Consider the following 22,023-nt stretch of genomic DNA (forward strand, 5'->3'; position numbering starts at 1 on the left):
TGGGCATGAGGTGGTCTTGCGTCGCCAGCCCTGCATAACCTGCTGGGTCTGAGGTCAAGGGCCATGGTGCTCCTGTTCTTGGGTCTTTGGGGCATTACTGAGCCCTGAGCTCATTTCCCGTTTTTGACTCAATCTGCAACTGCACAATTTAGGGAGGAAGTCTTGGTCCCCATGGCTAGGCATAGATGGCAGAAGCAGCAGGTGTAAAAAGAGAATAATTCAAACCAGAACGCCAACATTTCTCCTGATCCCCAGATAACATTGCTTCCCTGCTGCTAGGGGTGCCGATGTTTCGAATAGCCTCCAGTTTAGACATGCATGCCTAAGTCCCACCCACAGTAGGAATGGGAACTATCTCTTCTGTCCTCAGTCCCAGGACACTGGGCCATAATTTAGCCCAAGTCCTGGATTCAGAGAGAGAAACTGAAGCTGGCTCCCAGTCCTGTCCCTGCATGGGCACCATCCTGGGCTTCCAACCGGTGCCCTCTACTTCCTGTAAGAACCTCATGCCACAGGCAGGGAGCAAAACGCAGACCCCACACCAATCAGCCACAGGCATAAAGGTTTAATCAGTGTCTCACACGACGCAGTAACAGCGAGTGGTACAGTGGCAGTCACAGTGGCGGTCACACAGGGCCAGCGCGGGGAGTGCAGCCTTGTGCACAGAGTGCTGCAAAGGGGCACCTGTAGGCATGCCCAAAGCCGAGGCCTTGCCCCCATTCAAGAGGCAGCCCAGGGGTCCTGGTGGACTGTGCTCTGTGAGCAAACCCTCCAGGCAGGCACTGCAGCCTGGGGCGAAGAGGAGCTTCCAGCAAGGCCCAGGTCTAGCATGCATGGTGGTGGAAGCTTCCAGAAGAGTGGTTCCATCTGAGTTCTCCCTCAGCTCCCAGTAAAGGGCAGCAGCTTCTCTCTCAATCAGTACCAGGCAGGTCTGTCCTGGAATGCGCCTCAGGGAATGAGTCCAGGGGGCTCAGCCCTGCCTCCTAGCACTGGGCTGCTGTCCAAGCAGCATGGAAATGGGTTCCCCTGGACCCACTTGGCCTTTTTTCCAGATGAGGAAAGGAAGGGACATGGATCCCTTGTGTGTACAACAGAAAACGCACCCCAGGACACATGGTATGGTGGGGAGGGCATGACCTGCTGGGAACGACAGCCCTGCCCCAGGCTCCCAGGACAGCAGGACAATCACAGACCAGCCGCCAGCCAGGCAAAGGCACCCCCAACACCACACTGACCAAGCACAACTTGTAGCTGCTCAAAAAGGAAGAGATTTTAGCTACTTTCTTTTCCATGTGGTTATTTTCTCTTTTGAATAAGCAAAACCAAGCTAAACAGCATCCTCCAGCCTTGTCCTGATCAGGGCCTCCGAGGCACCAGACACAGCTGCCCTCCCCAGTGTCCTCCCAGGCTACAAAGGGCAGGCGCCATCTGGGTCCTTGACCCAAACATCAGGAACAGAGCCCAGGACAGGGGAGGACAGGGAGCTGTGAGGACAATGCCCAGAGGACCTAACCCCTCCGGCATGGCCAGAGGGCAGAGCTGGGCAGGGAGGACAGGCCACACAGGACTGGTCCCACCCTGTGGTTGGCAGCCCAGGGACTTTGGAAACCTACTTCCCCAGGTCTCATCACAGCCACCTGCCCAGATCCCAAGTCCCAGAGGTTCAAAACTATAGACACAGGCTCACAGTATGTGCAGGCCAGGGCTTGGGGAGCTGGGCGGGGGTGGGGGCAGTGTGGGGAGATGGGAGCAGGTGGTGACCATCGGCAAGGCAGCCAATACCGTCGGCCGCTGCAGGATGTTGGAGAAAGACACGCAGCCCTCGTGCCTCCCTTCCTGCCAACCCCTAAGACCACCCTCGATCCCACAGCCCCTCCTGGAAACATGGCACTGAGAAAGGGAGGGACCACTGGCTGCGGGAAAGTGCTTGACAACTGCGAGGTGCTGAGGCAGCAGGGAAGCGCCCACGGCCCAGGGGCGCCTAGTCCCGGGGAATATTGGGGGGTGGGATCTGCAGGTCGGAGGGCTCCGCGCCCCAGATGTCCCGTGCGTACTCAGTGATGGTCCGGTCGCTGGAGAACTTGCCTGAGCAAGCAATGTTCTTGATGACCTTCTTGGTCCACTCCTTGGGGTCCTGCAGAGGGAGATGCATGAAGCATTGGCTGTGGGCCTGGGAGGGGCTGGCAGCCCAAGCTCCCCCAGCCCCTCTGGGACTCCTGGTGCAGCTCTGAGCTCTGGGGCCACCTGGGGGATGAGGAGGAGGTCACAGCCAACTGCCCATGGCAAAAGGGGCTGACCGGAAAGGGTGCCAGACACCAGGCAGAAGGGCGGGAGCCTAGGTGGAGGCCCCGCCCTCGAATAGCTCCAGGCACAGCCCACATGATTACTGACCACAAAACCACCACCAGGCACCTGCCCCAGGTGACCCCAGCACTCACAGGAGGTGACCAAGTACCTTCTTTCCACCCAGTGCCCAGTCACCCAGGGGCAGCTCCGCACAGGCCACCCCAGACAGAGGGAGGAAACCCCTTTCAGAGCCTCAGGCCCCCACTCCCATTCCTGGCATCAGGAGCTGCTTGCTCAGGAGGGAGTGACAGAGACATCTTCCCTAAAGCCAGGCATGGCCGGTGGGTGGCAAGTCAGGACACAAACCCTGGTGGCCTCCACCAAGAACATGCTCAAACAGCTCTGGAGATAAACCACCTGCCCCAGCACATCCACACGACCCACCAGCTGCTCCCAGTCCCAGGCCAGAGACTCACCCGGTACAGCTGGTCCACCTGGGCCTGGCACTGCATGTAGGCCTTGTAGTCTGCAAACACCTTGAACCTGGAACAGGAGACAGGACTGGTCAGGGCAGGTGGGAGCCCTGCTGGAGCAGCCTGCCCACGGTCCTGAGGGGAGTCCCAGGCAGGAAGCCAGGCACTGTCCACTTGGCCCCACCCATGTCCTCCCGTTTCTATGGGCCCAGGGTGAAGGGGCCACCCTGCTTGTGGGAGCCAGGAAAGGCGATATGAGTTCTCGACATTCTGAACAAAAATGCAGGGTTGATGACAACAATATGTTCTGTTGACTGCTGAGTCAGACGCACAATTCACAAAACCACAACTCACAAAGTCCCTTCTTCCTCACAGGTCTCAGCAGGGACCAGCCTCCAGCCCAGATCCAGCATGTAGTCATATCTGGCCTCCCTGAAGCCAGCGGCTGACCCCGGCATCCAAGAGTAACAGACAAAACGAGCCCACAGGCCACAGCGATGGAGCAGGGCTGCTTGCCAGGGCACACGTCTCTGGGGGTGATGGGCTGTTGTGGGGGCAGCCAGCCCTGCCCCACCTCAGGCAGTCTGTGGCTCTCATGGAACCGTAACCACGCATTAACTGCACTGTAAGAAAACTCTCCCTGTGTTCTAGTCTTACAGCACCACACATTCACCTCATTTTATTCAAGCGTGTCACTGTGAGCTGACACCTGCCACAGTGCCACAGCACCCCCCACCCAGGCTTTCCAGCTGTCCTGCCCTAGCTCCCCCTGCTGCCCTCCTTGGGACACAGCTGCTACTGGGCCTCCCACCAGCTGGTGACACCACCCCCTCCTCAGCACTCCGGTGCACGAAAAGCACCTGGGACTGGACCATGTGTAGACCGTGTCCCACCACTTGGCACCCCGAGGCATCAGCAGAGGCCAGTGCAGACGCCTAGCCCTGCTCCTAGCTGGGGGGTGGGGGGGAGTTGCAGCTAGACCCAGGGCTGGGAGTCCGTGGGACCCCGCAGCCAACTGGGAAGGCCCAGCAGGCAGAGGCCAGTCCCACCTGTCGTGGTACATGAGCATGTTCACAATGTCCCTGAAGCAGTCTGGATCCTTGGGAGAGAAGAAGCCACTGCCGATCTGGTCCACGGCCTGCCTCAGCTCAGGTAGGTGGTCGTAATACTCCTTGGCATTGTACCTGTGGGGGATAGGCCAGTGTTGGTGGCAGTGCCTCTGGCAAGCAGCCTCGGCAGACGAAGTATGTTGGTGCCTAGCACAGCCCTGGCCCCAGCACTGCCCCAGGGGCTCAAAACCCTGGAGTGTGGCAGGCTCGAGCAGTGACGTGCTGTCAGCGTGATGTCCATTCCACCCGAGTCTTTGTTCACAGAAATGTTCTTCCTGGCAGATCTACAGTGATATATGGAATTGCACTGCATTCCTAGGAGGAGAGCCGCTCAGAACTGGACTTACCATGACATCCTGGGCAGAGCCTTTAAAAATAGACAGGGCTGAACCCAGGAGGTCAAGGCTGCAGGGAGCGTGATTAAGCCACTGCACTCCAGTGTGGGTGACAGAGTGAGACCCCAACTCAAAAATAAATAAAATAAAATGAAAAACAGGAGAGAGGCCACCAAGTGGTCAGACCTGAGGGAGCATCCTCAGGATGAGACTAGACAGGACCAGCCGGATCAGGCCTGTGGCCGTCAGTGAGCTGTCCTACTTCCTGACCCAGTGCCCTAAACACTGCTCCAAACAACATGTCCCAGGACACGGGACACACAGGAAGAGCACAAGAGGGTGCAGAGGGCACGTGCGCGTGTGTGCTCGCCAGACAATACAGTGAACCTTGACCTGAGGTGACACTGAGGTTCACCCAATGCTCCTAAGGCTCATGGGTTCCCCAGCATTGGAGACCCTTCGACAAAAGTCTTTTCTTTGTAATCACCACTTGGGACTCCTCGTGAATGTCAAGGTCATGAGAAACAAGGAAAGACTAAGAAGCTGCCACGGATTGGAGGAGACGGGAGTTCTGCCACCAGACAATGGGTATCCAGGTGGGATCCTGAGACAGAAAAGGACGTTCGCAGAAACCCTCGTGACATCAGAAGGCAGCATGGGCTTGAGTGAACACCAGTGCCCATTGCTGGTCAGCTGTGTTCCTATGCCATGCCCATTAGTGAGCCAACAGGGACCCAGGAGGAGACCAGATGAGCTCTCCACAAACCCAGAACTATTCCAAAAGAGTTACTGCTTTTAGCGCTCTGTAACTATTACAGATTAGGCCAGGGACCCTTGCCAGCAGGCAAGTGTCAGTACCCAGACTGACTGAGTGCCCCCAGCAACACATGTCTGTGGCTGCATCCTGCTGGACGTGCCGCTCCAGGTCTTCAGAGGCCACCACTGCCACCTCCCCACCCGGCAAGCACCCTGCACAGTGGCATCCCTCCTGGAGACCCTCACAGGGTGGCCCACAAAGGCGGGGGCCTCAGCTGAGGAAGGAGCCCCTGGACCAGCCATGGAGTCAGCACAGAAGCCAGTGGGCCCCCCAGGCAGGCCTTGAAGGGACCAACTGGCCCCATGTTCATGAGGGGAACAGCTACTCCAGCAAGCACATGGCCCTTGGTGGACACTGACCCCCGCCCAAGGAGGCCTGTTCGCAAAGACCCATCTCCAGCCTCTGTGCCCACTCCCCGACCCAGTGCCCTAAACACTGCCCCAGACACTGCCCGAGGTCTGGGAGGAGGGCGCACCCTTTGCGGTCCAGGGCCTCGACATCCTCCACCCGCATGCCAAAGATGAAGAGGTTCTCAGTCCCAGCCTCCTCGGCCATCTCCACATTGGCACCATCCATGGTGCCGATGGTGAGTGCCCCGTTGAGCATGAATTTCATGTTGCCAGTGCCTGAAGCTTCAGTGCCCGCTGTGGAGATCTGCTGTGACAGGTCGGCGGCCGGGATCACTGGGAGGGGAGATGGCAGTGGGTCAGCCCAGGCCCACTCATCATGTGCCCTGCCCAGTTCCCATGCTGGATGCCCTGCTCTGGGCCTTCGGAGGCCACCACTGCCGCCTCCTCACCCAGCAAGTGTCAGGAGGGAGATGGAGGTGGGCCAAGGCACATGGGCAAGTCCCGGGGGTCTCCAGGCCCAGCCCAGACACACCCATCAGGCTCAAGTTGCCCTCAGGAAGCCCAGGAGAGGCAGGTGCTGACCCATGAGGACCAAGCAGCACCTTGAGGGCAGACAGGAGGTGTGAGCAGGAGCACTGGCTGCAGGGTAGGAGGGGCCCACACAGCCGTGGCAACATGCACATCCCCCAGCAGAGGCACGGGGCAGCAAGGTGCTGAGGGGCAGAAGGTGGGGTGTGGAGACCCAGGGCAGGCACTGGGAGGTGCAGGTGCCAAGGACGCCGTGGCTGGTAGTTCTGCTCATGCCATGTCCGGGTGCCCTTGGGCCTACTGAGCACCTGTGACACGCAGAGCATGCTCCCACGGCCTTTCACCTCCTGCCTACACCTGGGTGTACAGGCAGAGCACCCCTGCCAGGGCTGGAGCGGGCTTCCATCCAGTGCAGCCCCCCAGGCTACCTTTCTCAGCCAAGGACACACGGTAGTTCTCCAGGAAGATCACTTTGAGCCTGTCACCCACAACTGGATCATTGTTGACGACATCGCCGATGGACGTGACCAACTTGATGATCATCTTGGCCATGTGGTAACCCGGTGCTGCCTGCAGGGGGAGGAGGGTTGGGCATTCAGTACCAATGTTGTGCCCTGGTCCTTGGGGAACCTCGGGTCACTGGGTCCATAAGAGATGAACAGAGCCACGAGGGCCTGGTGGTGGAACAGGCAGCTCACACAGTCACACATGGCCCAAGGTCTCAGCTTCTACTGAACACTTGTGAGGGTCACCTCACTCATACCCAGAAAGGTGTCAGCCTTGAGGTTTTCTTTTCTTTTCCTTTTTTTGAGTTGGAGTCTCACTCTGTCTCCCAGGCTGAAGTGCAGTGGCATGCTCATGGCCACAGCAGCCTCGACCTGCTGGGTTCAGGCGATCCTTCCACCTCAGCCTTCCAAGCGGCTGGAACTACAGGCCCATGCTACTATGCCCAGGTAACTTTTTAAATTTATTGTAGAGATGAGGTCTCGCCAAGTTGCCTAGGTTGGTCTCAAACCCCTGAGCTCAGGCAATCCTCTCGCCTCGGCCTCCCAAAGTGCTGGGATTATAGGCTTGAGCCACCACACCCAGCCTGAGTTTAACTTTCTGATTCTAGTTGTTTTTCCAGAAATTACAAGATAGAAGAAACAAGGACTTCTAGAACCATCAAGAAACACACTGGAACATGCCTGAGGGACACCCTCAGAAATGCCAGGCTAGAGAAGAAAACAGCCCCACTTCTAGAACAAACAAACTGCCAGGAAAAAAGGTAGAGATGAAGGAAACTGTGTGAACTAAGAGAATTGAGACACAGTGACAACCTCAACACGAGGCCCTCATTGGGGCCTGATTCAAACAAACTGTTAGGGGTATTTGTGACTTTCCTAACAGTGCTGGACCCAGGAGCCTGAGTGGACATTAGTAACTAGGAGGGGCTCCCATGAAGGGTTGAGGGTGAGGGATCGTGTCATCATGTGCAAGGTTTAAGCATATGCAAGGGGGCCCTCAAAACGGAATTTATTTATAAAAAACTGCATTTATTCTTGCATGTTTAAACTTCAGTCACCTTCAAAGTACCTCTGTTTGACGCAATACACCTATTGAGTCATTTTTACCACTGCTTGAAACAGTTTTTGAACCCATGAATTTTGATGCCTTTTAGTGCTTCTGCCATTTTTTGTTTTACCTCTTCCACATCAGGATTCCCTCTGGGGATTTTTTTCATCAGGGAAACAAAAGAAAGTTGTTTGGGTCAAGATCAGGTGAATAAAGAGGGTGGGGCACGGGAGTCATGCTGTTTTGGTCAAAAACTGCTGAACACTCAGTGGGGTGTGGGCAGGTGCTCATATATCACCTATCATGAAATGGGCAAACGTGTTAAAAGAATCTCCAAAAAAATTTCACTGAAGCCAAATGCAGCCTCTCACAACACTTTGGCTGGCTGGCCCATGGATGCCGATGGGTTCTGAGAACACTCACCTAGCAGGGGAAGCCTAGACTACACAGGGCCTGCCCATCAAAAGATAATTCTGGGTTTTTGGGGGAAAACATCATTTTATGAGGATAGGTGAAAGATTAGAATGTTTAGGGGTGAAAGGTTAGAATGTTTAGAATTTGCCTCGAAATGGTTCAAAAGGTCTGGGGAATAGGTTTATGGATTTTCTAGTTTTTCCTATAGCTCTCTAGGTTAATATTTTTCACATTAACATTCAAAATGGTTTTAAAAGTCCATATCGATATGGACTTCACACACGGAAAAACTGACAAAATGACATCATGCCCAAAACTGGCTTCAAACCCAGTAAGTGATGGGGGAGGGACAGAGACCGCACAAGGTACCAGGTGGGGCCCAGCCCACAGGCACCCTTCGCCCTCTGCCTACCGTCGCAGGAGTCAAGGCAAGGCAGAGGAGCCAGCATCCAACATCCCAGCCTCAACCCATGGCCCCACATGGTGGGCCGGGTGCCTCCCGCAGCCCAGACTCAACTTTGGGCTGTGGCTTGGGAAGGCCTCAGAAGGATGCCACACCCCCAGCAGCCTCTCAGCCCTTGAGGGAGACCAAGCTATTGGGGAAAGTGGCTGAAAGTGGGGACACAGGCCCCAGTGGGTGAGGATGATGATGTGACCAGGACTGGGCAGCAGATGCCTGCGACTCCAGAGGTGTGTGTCTCAGTCAAAGCAGATACAGCTGGCTGAGCTCTGCATGGGTGCAGGGAAAGATGAAGTGGCTGCAGCTGCCCTGTGGCTACAAGGGCACCATGAATCCCATGGGTATGTGGAGAAAGGGTACCCTGCCGATGGGGTCCACAAGACCACTGGGGACTCCCACGAGCTAGCCAGGTAGGTTCCCATTTGATGCCCTCTGCCCTGCAACAAGCATGCCTGAAGAGCTGGTAACTGGGGCAGGGGCTCCCCAGGGGGCCACGGCGCCTGAACGAGAAGGTACAGGCTGCTGAGCCAATATCAGCAGAGGAGTGAAGAGGAAACCCCTCACCTTGCCTCCGATCATGACAGTCCTGGGCACCATGGCCTTGGCCGGGTCTTTCTTGATTCCTGTAGGACAAACAGAGGAGATTCAGACACGACCCTGCCCTACAACATCAGAGGTCAACCCCAAGGGAGGCAAGTTTGGCTACATGCACACTGTGGCTCTGCACACGGCCACTAGGAGACTGCCACACACAGGCAACAGGTACCGAGGCCAGCATCACACTCTAGGCTGGTGAGGAAAGCCAACCAGGACCACAGATGACAAACCAGACAGGCTTCCTGACAAAGATGCTTCTCCACGGGCTCAGGGAAGCTGCAGCTGCATTTCCAGAAAGACCCAGCACAGAGCTCATGGGTCGGGCCAGTATTCAAGGCCCAATACGGAAGGGGCACTCATGTTTTAAACATATTGTTTTGACAACACGGAGAGAAGGAAAAAGAGGCGACTTGGGTATCATGCTTATGGCGCCATCAGCCCTCAAGGGATGCTGGGCAAGACCCTATCTCCCCACTGCTCTGCTGGGATGTGCATGGGAGTCCCCTGAAGCTCTCCTGCACAGAGTGGGCACAAGGCCCAGCCACAATGCTGGCTCACCACCAGCCCTGCATAGGCTGTCTTCCCGAGGCCATCAGTCTGCAGATTTCAGGGAGGTGTTTACAAAAGGGACAGAGGGGCTGCCCTAGACAGCCACTCACCAACAAGAACCAGTCAGGCGGCAAGAGTCCTTTTAACATCTGCCTTCAGGTTCCAGCAGGAACATGCTGTCCCTCAGTTCTGAATCTTCCCACTTCTAAAAATCAGCAGGATAGCTCGGAGAATAGGAAAAACTAAAAGCACAACCGACAATTTCACTATAACTAGGAAAGAGGGAAACCATGCAAACTCCAGATTTAGTAGCTCCTGCCAAGTTGCAGGCGGGGGACAGAGTCTTGGGAATGCCAGTCTCCCAAGAAGGATACCCTGGTCAGGGCTCCAGTCCTGGGGCCATGAAGGCACCAGAGAAGGAGGGCAGGCAGGCCAGGTGAGCACCTTTCCCACAAGGGGACATTTGGAGGGTGGGCTGGGCGTCGGGTGGAGCCTCCCAACAAGATGAGACCACAGGGAGGTGCCATGGCCAGTAGGCACACTAGGGAGCCCAGGAGCATAGCCACAAAGTCAGCACACACAGCTTTGCCACAGCGGAAGGTGGAACCAAGTCCCTTCACAAATTGCAAACCTTTGAAGACTGCTAACTTGGAAAGAAGACAAGGAAACCAAAACGCAAGATCCCAGGGAGTGGGGGCTGGAGAGCAGGGACAGATGAGAGGACTGGCAGGTACAGGAGAGAAAGTCTCACAGGGTGGGAGGCACTCGGGATGCAACCACCACACAACCGGACACGGAGGACAAAAACTGTCCAGCGAGAAGTCAAGAGTCAGAGGAACTTGTGGGAGACCCAGAGGCAGAAAAACAGAACAACGGGAGCAAATACACATATTTCAAGAAAACACTCATGAAATAATGCAATCTGTTGCTGAATTCAAAGAGCACCCGGAGACTCAAGGAAAATGTCCCAACGGCCAACACCACAACACAGCAGTGCTAGCAAGTCATTCTTGAGGTCAAGAAAATCAAACATGCCGGCCTTCTGCACGCCAGCACCCACCTCCAGGCCACAGGAAGGTTCTCCGGGAAGAAAGTGGGACCAAGACTGGCAACCTCAGCCAGACCGACCTTCCTGGTAGATGATCACACAGAGGCTGACAAGCCAGAGCCCAGGGAAGGCTGTTTCCTCGAGCCCTTGTTATGAACTAGAGACAAACCCAGCCAGCAGTGCAGGGTGAGACTTTGCAAAAGGACTGGTGGAGTGCATGTATCTGCAGATCAAGATAAAAATTAAGCCAAGGACAAGAGAAAGGGGAGTGTTGAAGTAGTGAGCTCTGACACTGGAGGAGTGAGAGATGCACATGCGCACACACACACTCATGCACACCACTCACACACAAATGTGTACACACCATGCACACTCAAGTGCATGCACACATTTACACAGATGTACACACATGCAGACACGGGGCAAGAGGGAGACAGTAGGAGCACACACAGCTGCCTCATGTGACTAGCCTGGAATCACAGCATGTCAGTCAAAGCAAACAAGCCAGTCAAGCAACAGCACATGGAGAGAACACAAAGACCTGCACCAAAAATGGAGTTATGCTGACCGCCAGAGGCCAGGCTGGGAAGAAGGGGGTCCTGCGACTCAGTGCTGATCCTGACAGGGACTCAGGACACCACAGGGGAAACACAATCCGCCATGGCTGTGGAGGACATGGCTCCAAGGCTCCCAGGAAGTGCCCAGCCTTAGCCTGTGCAGCACGGGGCCCTCACTGGGGGCATGTCCCCACGGGTACAAACCTCTACCTAGTGGGGCTTAGTTATGGGAACCAATGGCTAACGTTCTGGGGAATTCTGTATCTTGAGGGAGTATCTGGCTGTTTTGTTTTTTTTTTATGAGGCAGAGTCTCACTCTGTCACCCAGGCTAGAGTGCAGTGGCATGCTCACAGTCACTGTAGCCTCGACTTGCAATCCTTCCGCCTCAGCCTTCCAAGTAACTGGAACCACAGGCATGTGTCACCATGCCTGGCTAATTTTTTGATTTACTGTAGAGACGAGGTCCTGCCATGTTGCTCAGGCTGGTCTAGAACCCCTGAGCTCAGGCAATCCTCTCGCCTCTGCCTCCCAAAGTGTTGTGATTACAGGCTTGAGCCACTGTGCCCGGCCTAGTATCTGACTTGGACGTTGCAAAACTTGTTTATGTTTATATACCTTGTTTATGAACCTAGCAAGTATCCACATTCATTATTAGGAGACCTTGGATTCCCGTTTGTACTCATGAGTAAATGTCCTTAAGCAACTTACAATCCCTGTGTAAATTTTACACATGCTATTTTTTACCATCTTATACTATTTTATTTAAAGTACACTTCAGGCTGGGCTCGGTGGCTCAGCCTGTAATCCCAGCACTTTGGAAGGCCGAGGAGAGTGGATTGCCTGAGCCTGTGAGTTTGAAACCAGCCCAGGCAAGCTGATGAGATCTCGTCTCTACAATAAAATTAAAAATAGCTGGGCATGGTAGCACGCGTCTGTAGTTCTGGCTACTCAGAAGGCTGAAGCGGAAGGATTGTCAGAGCCCAGAAGGTCGATGCTGGGGTGGTTGTGAGTGTGCGTGCCACTGCACTCCAGCCTGGGGGAAGGAGTGAGACTCCCAAATAAAAAAAGAAAAGTACACTTTAAATGCCTCTAATAAGTTTAATCTTTCCCATAAGTCTCACAGAAATAATAACTGGATTTTTTTTTGAGTGGAAGTCTCACTCCATCACCCAGGCTGGAGTGCAGTGCCATAATCACAGCTCATTGCCGCCTTGACCTCCTGGGCTCAGGCAATCCTTCCACCTCAGCCTCCCGAGTAGCTGGGACTATAGGCATGCACCACCATGCCTGGCTAACTTCTTAATTCTTTTGTAGAGATAAGGTCTCACCATGTTGCCCAGCCTGGTCTTGAACCCTTGGGCTCAAGCAATCCTCCTGCCTCAGCTGCCCAAAGTGCTGGGATGACAGGCGTGAGCCACTGCACCTGGCCAAGATAACTACATTTAAAATAAAAACCCAAACTGATCCTGAAACTCAACCTGGAAGTCCCATGAAGCCCCCTCCACCGGGGTCCCACACTGATGACTTTGGTCTGCTGAGGCCTTGCAGCCCCATGGCCTTTCGGAGGGTTTACCTGCTCATGTCAGGTATGGAGCACACAGAACACATGGCTACTGCTTCCAGTAAACCCACCACAGCACACACGCATACACACATAAACATACAGCCCTGGCTGTATGAAGGCCTGGGTCTGGGCTGGGCCGGGTTGGGAGCCGCAGGCACTCACGGTTGTATAGCGCAATGGTATGCAGGCAGTTGAGCAGCTGCCGCTTGTACTCATGGATTCGCTTCACGTGCACGTCGAACATAGAGGCAGGGTTGACCTTCACCTTGTACTCCTTCTCCAGGAAGGCTGCGAACTTCAGCTTGTTTTCCTATGGGAGGGGAGGGTGTCACCCACGAGCTCCTTGGGTCCAGACGTTCTAGCAGAGGTGAGGGGCAGACGTGACCCAGCAGTAGTAGGGAGTGGGGAGGATGCAGAGCAGGGCCCAACAGGAGTGGAGCAGGGGACAAAGGAGAAACTAATCCAGGGAGCACAAGGGCCTGGCAGGCCTAGGACCTGGAGGTGTTGGAGGTGAGGCACAGGGGCAGGACCACTTAGACTCCAGAGGAGGACTAGCAATTTCTGGGTGACTGGGAGGATGCACGACACTGGCACGATGCCCACCCATGCCTGCCTGTGAGGACAGCCCCAGCCCGCCAAGGTCTAAAGAGTATAGCCCAGAGGCCTTGGCCACCGCAGTCATTGAGGGCCCCTCTCGCCTCTCCAGGGCAGGGCAGGCCTCACGTGGAATCGGCTTCTAGAAGGCTCCCTAACTGCCGATTGTAGCAGTGATCAAGGCATGATCAGGGCTGGCCTGGGGGTCTGCACTTGCCCACTGGTCGCATGACCCACCATCCATGGGGTCCTCATCTGGCAAGTTGAGGGGGCCCCCAGGGCCCTTTCCCAAGGGGGTCACACAGGAGCCCGTAGAACCAGGGACACAGCTGGCACACTGGGCCTAGGGGAGGGTTGGCACGGCCTACCTGCTTAACTTTGGCCACATCCCTGATGAACGCCTCATCGCTGACCAGTGGCAGCAGCTTCTTCAGCTGGCTCAGGTCAGTCAGAAATCCCTCCCCGATTTTCTGGAGAATGCAAGGAGGACACGTGTTCCGTTCACCACCAGCCTCGGTCTCCACCCTCTGCATGCCCTCTCCCTCCCCTGGGATCTGCTCGCCAGGAAGGTACAGCCCAGCCTACATCCCCTCTCAGATCCCCCCTGCCCTGACAACGCCTAAGGCATGGCTGCCCCTGCACCTCCTGGTCAGACCCCCATGCACTTGCAACAGCCCTGCAGGTGCCAAGTCCTCCAGCTAGGATGTGCTCAATTAACACAGGAGCCCCTCATCCCTAATCTCCCAGGGGTATCGATGTAGGACACCCTATGGCAGCACAAAGCCCCTCCTACCGCCCTCAGCCCACCCGGCCACCATGCTCACCTGGGCACCCACTCCCATCTCCACACAACCAACCACCCCTCCAACCTAAGTGTTGCCTCTGCAGGGACTCTCCTGCTTTTGGCAGATGCTCTGGTGGTCTCCTGGCTCTACCCACCTCTCCTCACCGCCCCTTCAACCTGCACAGAAGCCCTAGCCTTTCACGTCCCTGGGGCGCATTGGACACTGGACAGATTTGCCCCCTGAGTGCTGCTCCCTCCTATTCCCTCTTCAGACCTCGGCTTTCTCAGGGGAGCCTCCCCGGACCACAGGCCTCAGGCGGGGTCCCCTCCCAGCTGGCCCTATGGCCCTGCTCTCCCACCCACCACCACTGGCCCTGCTCTCTGTCCCCCAGAGCTGCTGGCCCCACCCCCATGGACGCTGACCCTGCCCTGCAGCTACTGGCTGCTGTGCCCTCTATCACTCCCATGTCACATGTACACAGCCTGACACATGAGCAGCAAGTGGTATTGTGTCTCTAGCTGATACTCCCAGCACAGTTGGCTGCCTCTCTCACAGTAGGTTCCTGGCCCACTTGTACTCCTCTGAGGCCCAGGTGGCTTCGGGCTCTTACACAAGTGGCCCCAGTGACCACTGACCGGCCTAGTGCCCATGTCCAGGGCCTCTGCCTCATAACTAGTGGCCACTGCAGGTCAGTATGTAAGGACAGAGACCCCTGCCCAGTCAGCAGGGTCTGACCACCCACTCAGCCTCCTGGGTCTTGGACTGGCTCCCTGGTCTCAGGCCAGCCTCCCTGGCCTCAGACCAACTTCCCGGGGCTAGGCCTGGACATGGCATTCACCCACCTCCACAATGGTCTCCGCTAACCCCGGGTTGCACAGCAGCAGCCACCGGCGGGGTGTGATGCCGTTCGTCTTATTCTGGAACTTCTCTGGCTCCAGCTCATAAAAATCCTTAAAGCTACAAACAGACACAGAAGACGAGGAACTATCACAAATACTAGGTTCTAAACCAGAGCAGGAGATCCTAAGGACTCACAGGGAACCCAGGGATCCTGACACTCAGTTTCTGTTCCGTTTTCTGAAGAGAAAAGAGCTGACCCTGCCACAGGTTCAGGAACGAGGAGGCCATGCACACGTTTGCCCCACGTTCAGCTGTGTGGGTCGGTGCCGGCTATGACCTCTGGGGCACCGGAACACAGCAGTCCTCCAGGGTGGTCTATGCAGAAAAGGGGTCGGGTGTGACAGTGGGGACTGCGCAGGCTCTAGGGCTCAGCAGCTGGATGGTTTCCTCACGTGTTATTTGGGGTAACGCCCAAGGTGCTAGTTTGCTGTGGGGATCCAGACACAGGCCCCAACCTAGCACCGGAGCACAGAAGCTGCTCCAGCCCAGGCCAAGGGCCTTATCCTGGGGATGGCCTGGCCTGCGCTCACAACAGGTGCACCACACATTGGGTGAAGGAACGAAAGGCAGTACTTCCTGATCACGCCTCACCAAAGAGAGGCAAGCATGAGAAAGGTGACCTCAGTCCTGACCACAAGCCCCCAGGTCCCACCCAAGCCCCACACACTCAGTGCAGAGCTTCCGACAGGACTCTGAGGAGGCAGGGGGCACAGGGAGTGACAGCTGACCACAAAAACCATCTCTCCATGTTGCCCAGAGCCAAGGCCTCCATGTGTTGTCAGTCAGCATACAGAATGACCCCTGACAGGGAAGGCCCTAGAGGAAGGTCTTGGAGAATGAGGAAGGCCCTAGAGGAAGGCCCAGCCCAGGTGTGTAGGGAAGGCCCTAGAGGAAGGCCTGGAAGTGTCCGGGGGAAGGTCCTGAGGCAGGCTTGGGTGCTGGGAGGAGTCAGCCAGCTCAGGAGCATCCCACTCACACAGTCTGCTTCACGATTTCCGAGTGGATCCTGGCCACGCCGTTGATAGCGTGTGAGCCGATCACACACAGGTGTGCCATGTTGATCCGCTTGCAGTCCCCCTCCTCGATGACAGACATCCTCCTCAAGCGGTCCACGTCCCCAGGAAACAGCGCAGCCACATGCTGGTGCCGAGACAGAGCACATGGGCGGGCGGCATGAGGTCCCACGGGGACCCGCCACTTCCCAGAGACCAGGGGACGATCAGCTGCTGCCTGTGGGATGTTCTGGGGCCTCCGGAGAAGTCCAGGTGCTGCTACGGCCAGACCTACTCCTGTGGCCCCATCTCTGGTACCTCAGACGCACCTCATGGGGTCCCAGAAAAGGCCCGGCCTGGGGTCCCATGGGGCTGCTGCCTAAGAAAGACGGGACCCCAGTGGGGCAGAAGACAGGCCATTCAATTGACAGGAGGGGAGCTAGACGGCTGCCCTGCTAACCCCGCGTGTATCCACCACACTCTCACCAGAGGATTACAAAGGTCACTGCAGCTTCACTGAATTCCAGCTGCCTCTCCCTGCACTGCTACCCTCCTGGCAGTGCTCTTCTGAAATGTACTCAGGACAGAGGGCTCTGGGACTACAGGAACCAACACTTGTGTCTAATGCCTACAGGGGTGGGAACACTTGTAACCAGACAGGATCCACTATGCCCACACATATGGCAGGGTTCAGGTGTGGGACCAGCCCACAGCTCTGCCCAGAGACAGTCCCAGACCCCAGGCAACCTCTGCTGGACAGAGGCCACCCCGTTCCAGGAGCAAGACATCTCCTCTCCTGGGCCAGATAGGGCCACCGGTTCAGGTGAAGGCACCCTGCCCTATGCCCGCCCTAGCCAGGGACACTCACGTCCAGGTGCTGCTGGTTGATGGCATAGATGATGTCCAAGTGCCGTGGCAGCAGCTTCTCAAACATGGACACGGGCCAGCGCTCCAAGGCCTCAGGCAGCACCGTGTGGTTGGTGTAGGCACAGGTCTTCTTGGTGATCTCCCAGGCCTAGGCCATTGGGAACAAGTACATTTAGTACATTTAGAAACAAGCACTCTGGCCAGATGCCCAGGTGAGGCGAGTGTGCAGGATGGCAGGTGAATGCGGACATGCAGAAAGGGTCTGTCCCCGCTGCTCTCCAGGCAGGGTTGGGCCCTCAAGGCCTGGAACGTGGACTAGCACCCCACTGCTAACACGACCACACACACCTAATGCCCTGGCCCAGCGCTTGACACACAAGTGATGCTTGCCCTGCCACCTGGGAACACCTGCAGATCTCCTTCTGTAAACCATGATTCATCTGTGAACTTATGGGACACCAAGCAACCTGCTCTTTGTCTCACAAAACTGGGACATGCACAGTGCAAGGACGTGGGTCACTATGTGGTCCTGGCCCCAGTGGCTAGGCCTACAGGGCCCGTGATGGGTACAGCCTCATTCGGAGTACACACACACCGAGACCAGAATGGGGCCTGAGTTTTCACAAAATGGAATTTAAACATTGCTGCATGGTTTGACATGTTGGTTTGGCAAAAGCCAGGTTAAGAAAATCCCAGTCAGGTGGGATAGCTCAAACCTATAATCCCAGCAATTTGGGAGGCAAAGGGGAGAGGACTGCCTGAACCCAGGGGTTCAAGAACAGCCTGGGCAACTTGGTGAGACCTCTTCTCTACAATAAATCAAAAAATCAGCTGGGCATGGCAGCACACACCTGTAGTTCCAGCTACTCGGAAGGCTGAGGTGGAAGGATTGCCTGAGTCCAATGGGTCGACACTGGGGTGGCCGTGAGCATGCCACTGCACTCTAGCCTGGGCAACAGAGTAAAACTCTGACTCAAAAAAAAAAAAGAAAGAAAAAGAAAATCCCACTGTGCCGAGGAGCCCAAGCTGATCACAAGAGCAAGTCCACACCTATGGAGACTGGGTGTCTCTAAACGCTTAAAGCTCTGAGACCCACAGTTAGTCTAGGGATATCAATGCTCCATGTCAGATCTGGGGAGATGCGGTCACCCCACATGGGTCTAGGGAGGCACCATAGCCCCATATCAGGTCATGGGCAGGTGGGGGCCCCATTGTCCCTCCTCAGTGCTTACCTTGTCCCAGTCTACCTTCTCCACGTCCACCAGGATCCGCATGAGCTCAGGGATGGAGAGGGCGGGGTGGGTGTCATTTAGCTGGATGGCCACCTGCAGGTCACACGAGGGATGCCCTTGGTCGCTTTGTCCCACATGGGCATCCATGGTGGTTAGTGTGTGCCGTCCCATGTGTGAAGGAGCTGACCCAGCCCAGTCCTGAGGACCCCAGAGACTCAGAGGAACCTCAGGGAGAGCTGAAGAATGTCAGTGGCTATGCGGCAAGTATCTCATGCAGCAGGTGTGCCTTGTATGCCAGGTGTGTCCTGTGCCAGGTGTGCCCTATACCAGATGTGCCCTTGGTCAGGAATGGGCTATGCCAGGTATGCCCTGTACCAGGTGTGCACTGTGGCAGGTGTGGGCTGTGTCAGGCATGCCCTATGCTAGATATGCCCTCTAGCCAGGTACAGTCTATGGTAGGTGTTCCTTTTGTCAGGTTTGTGCTGTGGCAAGTGTATACTATGCCAGGTATGCCCTTTGGCAAGCACACTCTTTTGCCAGGTGTGCACTGTGACAAGTGTTCCCTTTGCCAGGTGTGCCCTGTGCCAAGTGTGCCCCATAGGAGGTCTGTCCTGTGCCAAGTGTGTGCTGTTGACCGGTGTGCCCTGTGCTGGTGTGTACCATGCCATACGTGCCCTGTCCCATGTGTGCTGTGTAACCAGGTGTGCCCCATGTCTGGTGTGTCCCGTGGCAGGTCTGTTCTGTGCCAGGTGTGCCCCGTGCCAGGTGTACCCCATGACTGGTATGCCATGTAGCCAGGTGTGCCCTGTGCCAGGCATGTGCTTCAGCAGGTGCGGGAGGAGCCACAAGGCCCATGGTCGTCCTCCCAGGGTACTGGGGACTGTGCTGCTCCTGCCCCTCCCAGGACACAAAGACAGAAACCTCAAGGGCCTGAGATGCCCCATCCTCCTCTGTCAAGCTCACATCCCTGTCCACCCACGCACCTTGTCTGGAAACGTCTCAAAACAGGTTCTCACGGGGTCGCGGCAGCCAAACTTGGAGGACTTGAAGCGGCGGATGATGTCCTGAAGGGTGGCAGCCACCACGAAGTACTCCTGCTTCAGCCGCAGCTCCTTCCCCTCGAAGAACTGTGGATACAGCCAGGGCTGGCTGGGGTGCAGGTTGGGGACCCACATGCCCCACTGTCCCCCGTGCCAGGGTCACTCTCCTCCCCATGGGAGGCCAGGTTGGGTGGCCCGGCCCAGGGGAAGAGGCATAAGGTCGCAAGTGGCCTGGCTGCTTGACACCAGGGCCTGCCTGTGCACCCTGGGACAGAGGGCTCCCTGCCTATGGGATAGGTCCCAGGACAAAGCAGTCCATTGACAGGGAGAGGCCACACGTGGGACAAGTGCAGTGCCAGACTCACGCAGAAACCACATGCTCAGGATGGGCACCAGCAGCTCCAGGACCTCAGGGGGCAGAGAGGGAGTGTGTGACCTGGGGGCCCTCCACACCCAGGTCTGCCCCTTGTGAGCACATATTACTCTGAAAATACCAAAGTTAACTTCAAGAAATGCGTGACCCTCTAAGAGAGGCAGATTCCAAGGACCCCTGCTGGAAGCAACAGCAAGAGCACTATAGGTGCCAAGTCCATGTGGCTGTGGGCACCATGCATGCTCATGGCCTTTCAGATGTCTCCAGGCCTCACTGCAGCAGGTACTGCGACCCCGCTGCACAATGGGTCACCTACGTGGAGGGAAGGGACCAGAACACATCCAGCCTGAGGGCGCTGCCATGCATTTATGAGGGAATTAAGGGGGAGAGGAAAGGGCCTCCCCGAGAGACGCTGAGAGGCACATGCAGACTCGCTGGCTTCGTCAAGGACAGCCATGCCCCCCAGGAGCATTATCAGTGCACACAGGTGGGAGGGCTGCTGGTAGCTGTGACACAAACCAGCCACAGGCCAACCAAGGAAGTCCCACCTGCCACACGCATCCAAGCGAGGGGATCCCCCCTCAGCGACTCACGTTGTCATTTGGATACAGGACTCGGGAGATGTTCTCAGCCAAGTTCCGGTCCAGGACCGCCTCAATGTAATCCCCAACGTTGACTAGGAGAAAGAACATGTCAGCACGCTGCCCTCAGGCTCCATGCACCTCCCGAGTGTGGGCAGTATGGCTGCTGGAAGGCAGAGGAGTTGCAACCCGAGTACAGGGTGGCCTGAGCTGCTCTAGCATTTCACCTCACCCCCCACAGGGATGCGTGGCCCTCCCACAGCACCCCGTGCACCCCCATGCCAGCCCCTCTTCCCTCAGAGGCACGTGGTCTGCACCAGCGTGACCTGGCTGCCCTGGGCCTGGCATCTGGGTGGCTCTGCCTAGGGACCTCCCCCTAGCAGCTCCCGGCCCCGGGGACACTGCGCCAGCCTCGGTCTTCAGCAGGACCCGTAAGTGCACAGAGCTGAGAGCCATGGACATGGGCATCTAGGACAAGTCATCTACATGGACAAGGACGTGGACAAAACAGCGGGACATACAGTCCTGCAGCTTGAAGTCGTTGGGTGCCTTGGCAGACCACAGTCGCATGGTGTTGACGGTGTTGTTCTTGTAGCCGGGCACCGGGGTGTCGTAGGGCATGGCCAGCACCACCTGGCACAAGGGAGACGCTCAGGACGGCAGCAGCAAGGGACCCACCTTCCTCGTAACTCTCCTTGTCCCTGTTCATGCTCCACGGCTCTTCCCCTTCTGACTGAACACACCCACTGCCCCGTTGAGGCCCACAGTTCCACCCCTTGCCCAAGTACCTGCGTGTCCAACCACTTTACACCATCAGGGGTGTGCTCAATGCGCCCATAGAAGTGCACAGGAAGCATATACTCAGGCCGCGCTTTCTCCCAAGGGTTGCCGTAGCGCAGCCAGTCATCTGCCTCCTCCACCTAGAAAGGGCCAGTGGGGAGGGGCTCTCAGAGGCAGGACAACTACTTAGTCCATACCATACAGTGCCTGGTGCTAAAACAGACCTACAGCCTATTACCACATCAAGGTCTCCATCTCCAGCCAAGCCCTCACGTTTAAAAATGAATACACGGCCGGGCTCGGTGGCACAGCCTGTAATCCTGCGCTTTGGGAGGCCCAGGTGAGTGGACTGCCTGAGACCGCGGGTTCAAGACCCACCTGAACAACTTGACGAGACCTCATCTCTACAATAAATCAAAAACTAGCCAGGCGTGGTAGCGCACGCCTGTAGTTCCAACTACTTGGAAGGCTGAGGTGGAAGGATGGCTGGAGCCCAGCAGGTTGAGGCTGTGGTGGCCGGAAGCAGCCCTGCACTCCAGTCTGGGTGACAGAGTGAGACTCCAACTCAAAAAAATAAATAAATAAATAAAATAAATAAATAAATAAAATAAACAAACAAACAAACATGAATACAAAAACTCGCATAAACTTCAGAAACGCATCCGAATACAAAGACGCTAGAATCACCTGAGCTCAGTCCAGGATGGAGGCACGTGTTAGGTCACGTGTCATACGATGCCATTTACAGGACACACCCAGAAAAGGCCACCCACAGGGACAGAGAGCAGCTGAGTGGCCGCCAGGGCGGGGGTGTGGGTAGGGCAGATGGATGCAAGTGTTCCTTTTGGGGGTGATGTGCCCTGGAGACAGACAGTGGTGATGGTTCCCCAACTCTGGGGACGCGACACCCTCCAGAGGTGTCAGCAGAGCTATCAGAAAAGCACCAGGGCTGAGCTGGAAGCTGGCAGCGAGGGCCCAGGACAACGCAACGCCATCATGCAAGGTCTTCTGAGAAGCAGCTTGTTTTCTAAAAACTGTACCCGGTGGCACCCAACTCTGGTAAATTCACAAAAACCATTCCCACAAATAAAATTAAGTAGCCCTGCTGGCTCAAAACGCCCTCTGAGACACATGTGGGGCTGTGTTACCTCCACTCAGGGGCTATTGCCGGCAAGCCACAGACTCGTCTGGTACTGCAGTGACAGCTGGATTTGAGATTAAAGTCACCAAAACCGCA

The 22,023-nt window shown here is 56.3% G+C and overlaps 1 protein-coding gene across 3 annotated transcripts in view; it reads right to left on the reverse strand.

The window, feature by feature from the left end:
- Positions 1-550: 550 nt before the first annotated feature.
- Positions 551-22,023, reverse strand: part of PYGB (glycogen phosphorylase B) — a 41,347-nt gene continuing 19,874 nt past the window's right edge. For all 3 annotated transcript variants that reach the window (XM_021717859.1, XM_008068613.2, XM_021717858.1), the window contains 16 exons: positions 20,795-20,926; positions 20,528-20,639; positions 20,019-20,101; positions 18,996-19,139; positions 18,013-18,105; positions 16,782-16,928; positions 15,898-16,061; positions 14,864-14,978; positions 13,605-13,706; positions 12,805-12,952; positions 8,891-8,949; positions 6,327-6,468; positions 5,496-5,703; positions 3,809-3,943; positions 2,763-2,829; positions 551-2,134 (listed from right to left, as the gene is read on the reverse strand). In XM_021717859.1, coding sequence (XP_021573534.1) covers positions 1,982-2,134; positions 2,763-2,829; positions 3,809-3,943; positions 5,496-5,703; positions 6,327-6,468; positions 8,891-8,949; positions 12,805-12,952; positions 13,605-13,706; positions 14,864-14,978; positions 15,898-16,061; positions 16,782-16,928; positions 18,013-18,105; positions 18,996-19,139; positions 20,019-20,101; positions 20,528-20,639; positions 20,795-20,926 — 2,004 coding nt within the window. In that variant the 3' untranslated portion in view covers positions 551-1,981. The remainder of the gene's footprint in view (positions 2,135-2,762; positions 2,830-3,808; positions 3,944-5,495; positions 5,704-6,326; positions 6,469-8,890; positions 8,950-12,804; positions 12,953-13,604; positions 13,707-14,863; positions 14,979-15,897; positions 16,062-16,781; positions 16,929-18,012; positions 18,106-18,995; positions 19,140-20,018; positions 20,102-20,527; positions 20,640-20,794; positions 20,927-22,023) is intronic.

The sequence above is a fragment of the Carlito syrichta genome, unplaced genomic scaffold, assembly GCF_000164805.1.
Source record: "Carlito syrichta isolate Samal-C Ts95f unplaced genomic scaffold, Tarsius_syrichta-2.0.1 Scaffold311350, whole genome shotgun sequence".
NCBI lineage: Eukaryota > Metazoa > Chordata > Mammalia > Primates > Tarsiidae > Carlito > Carlito syrichta.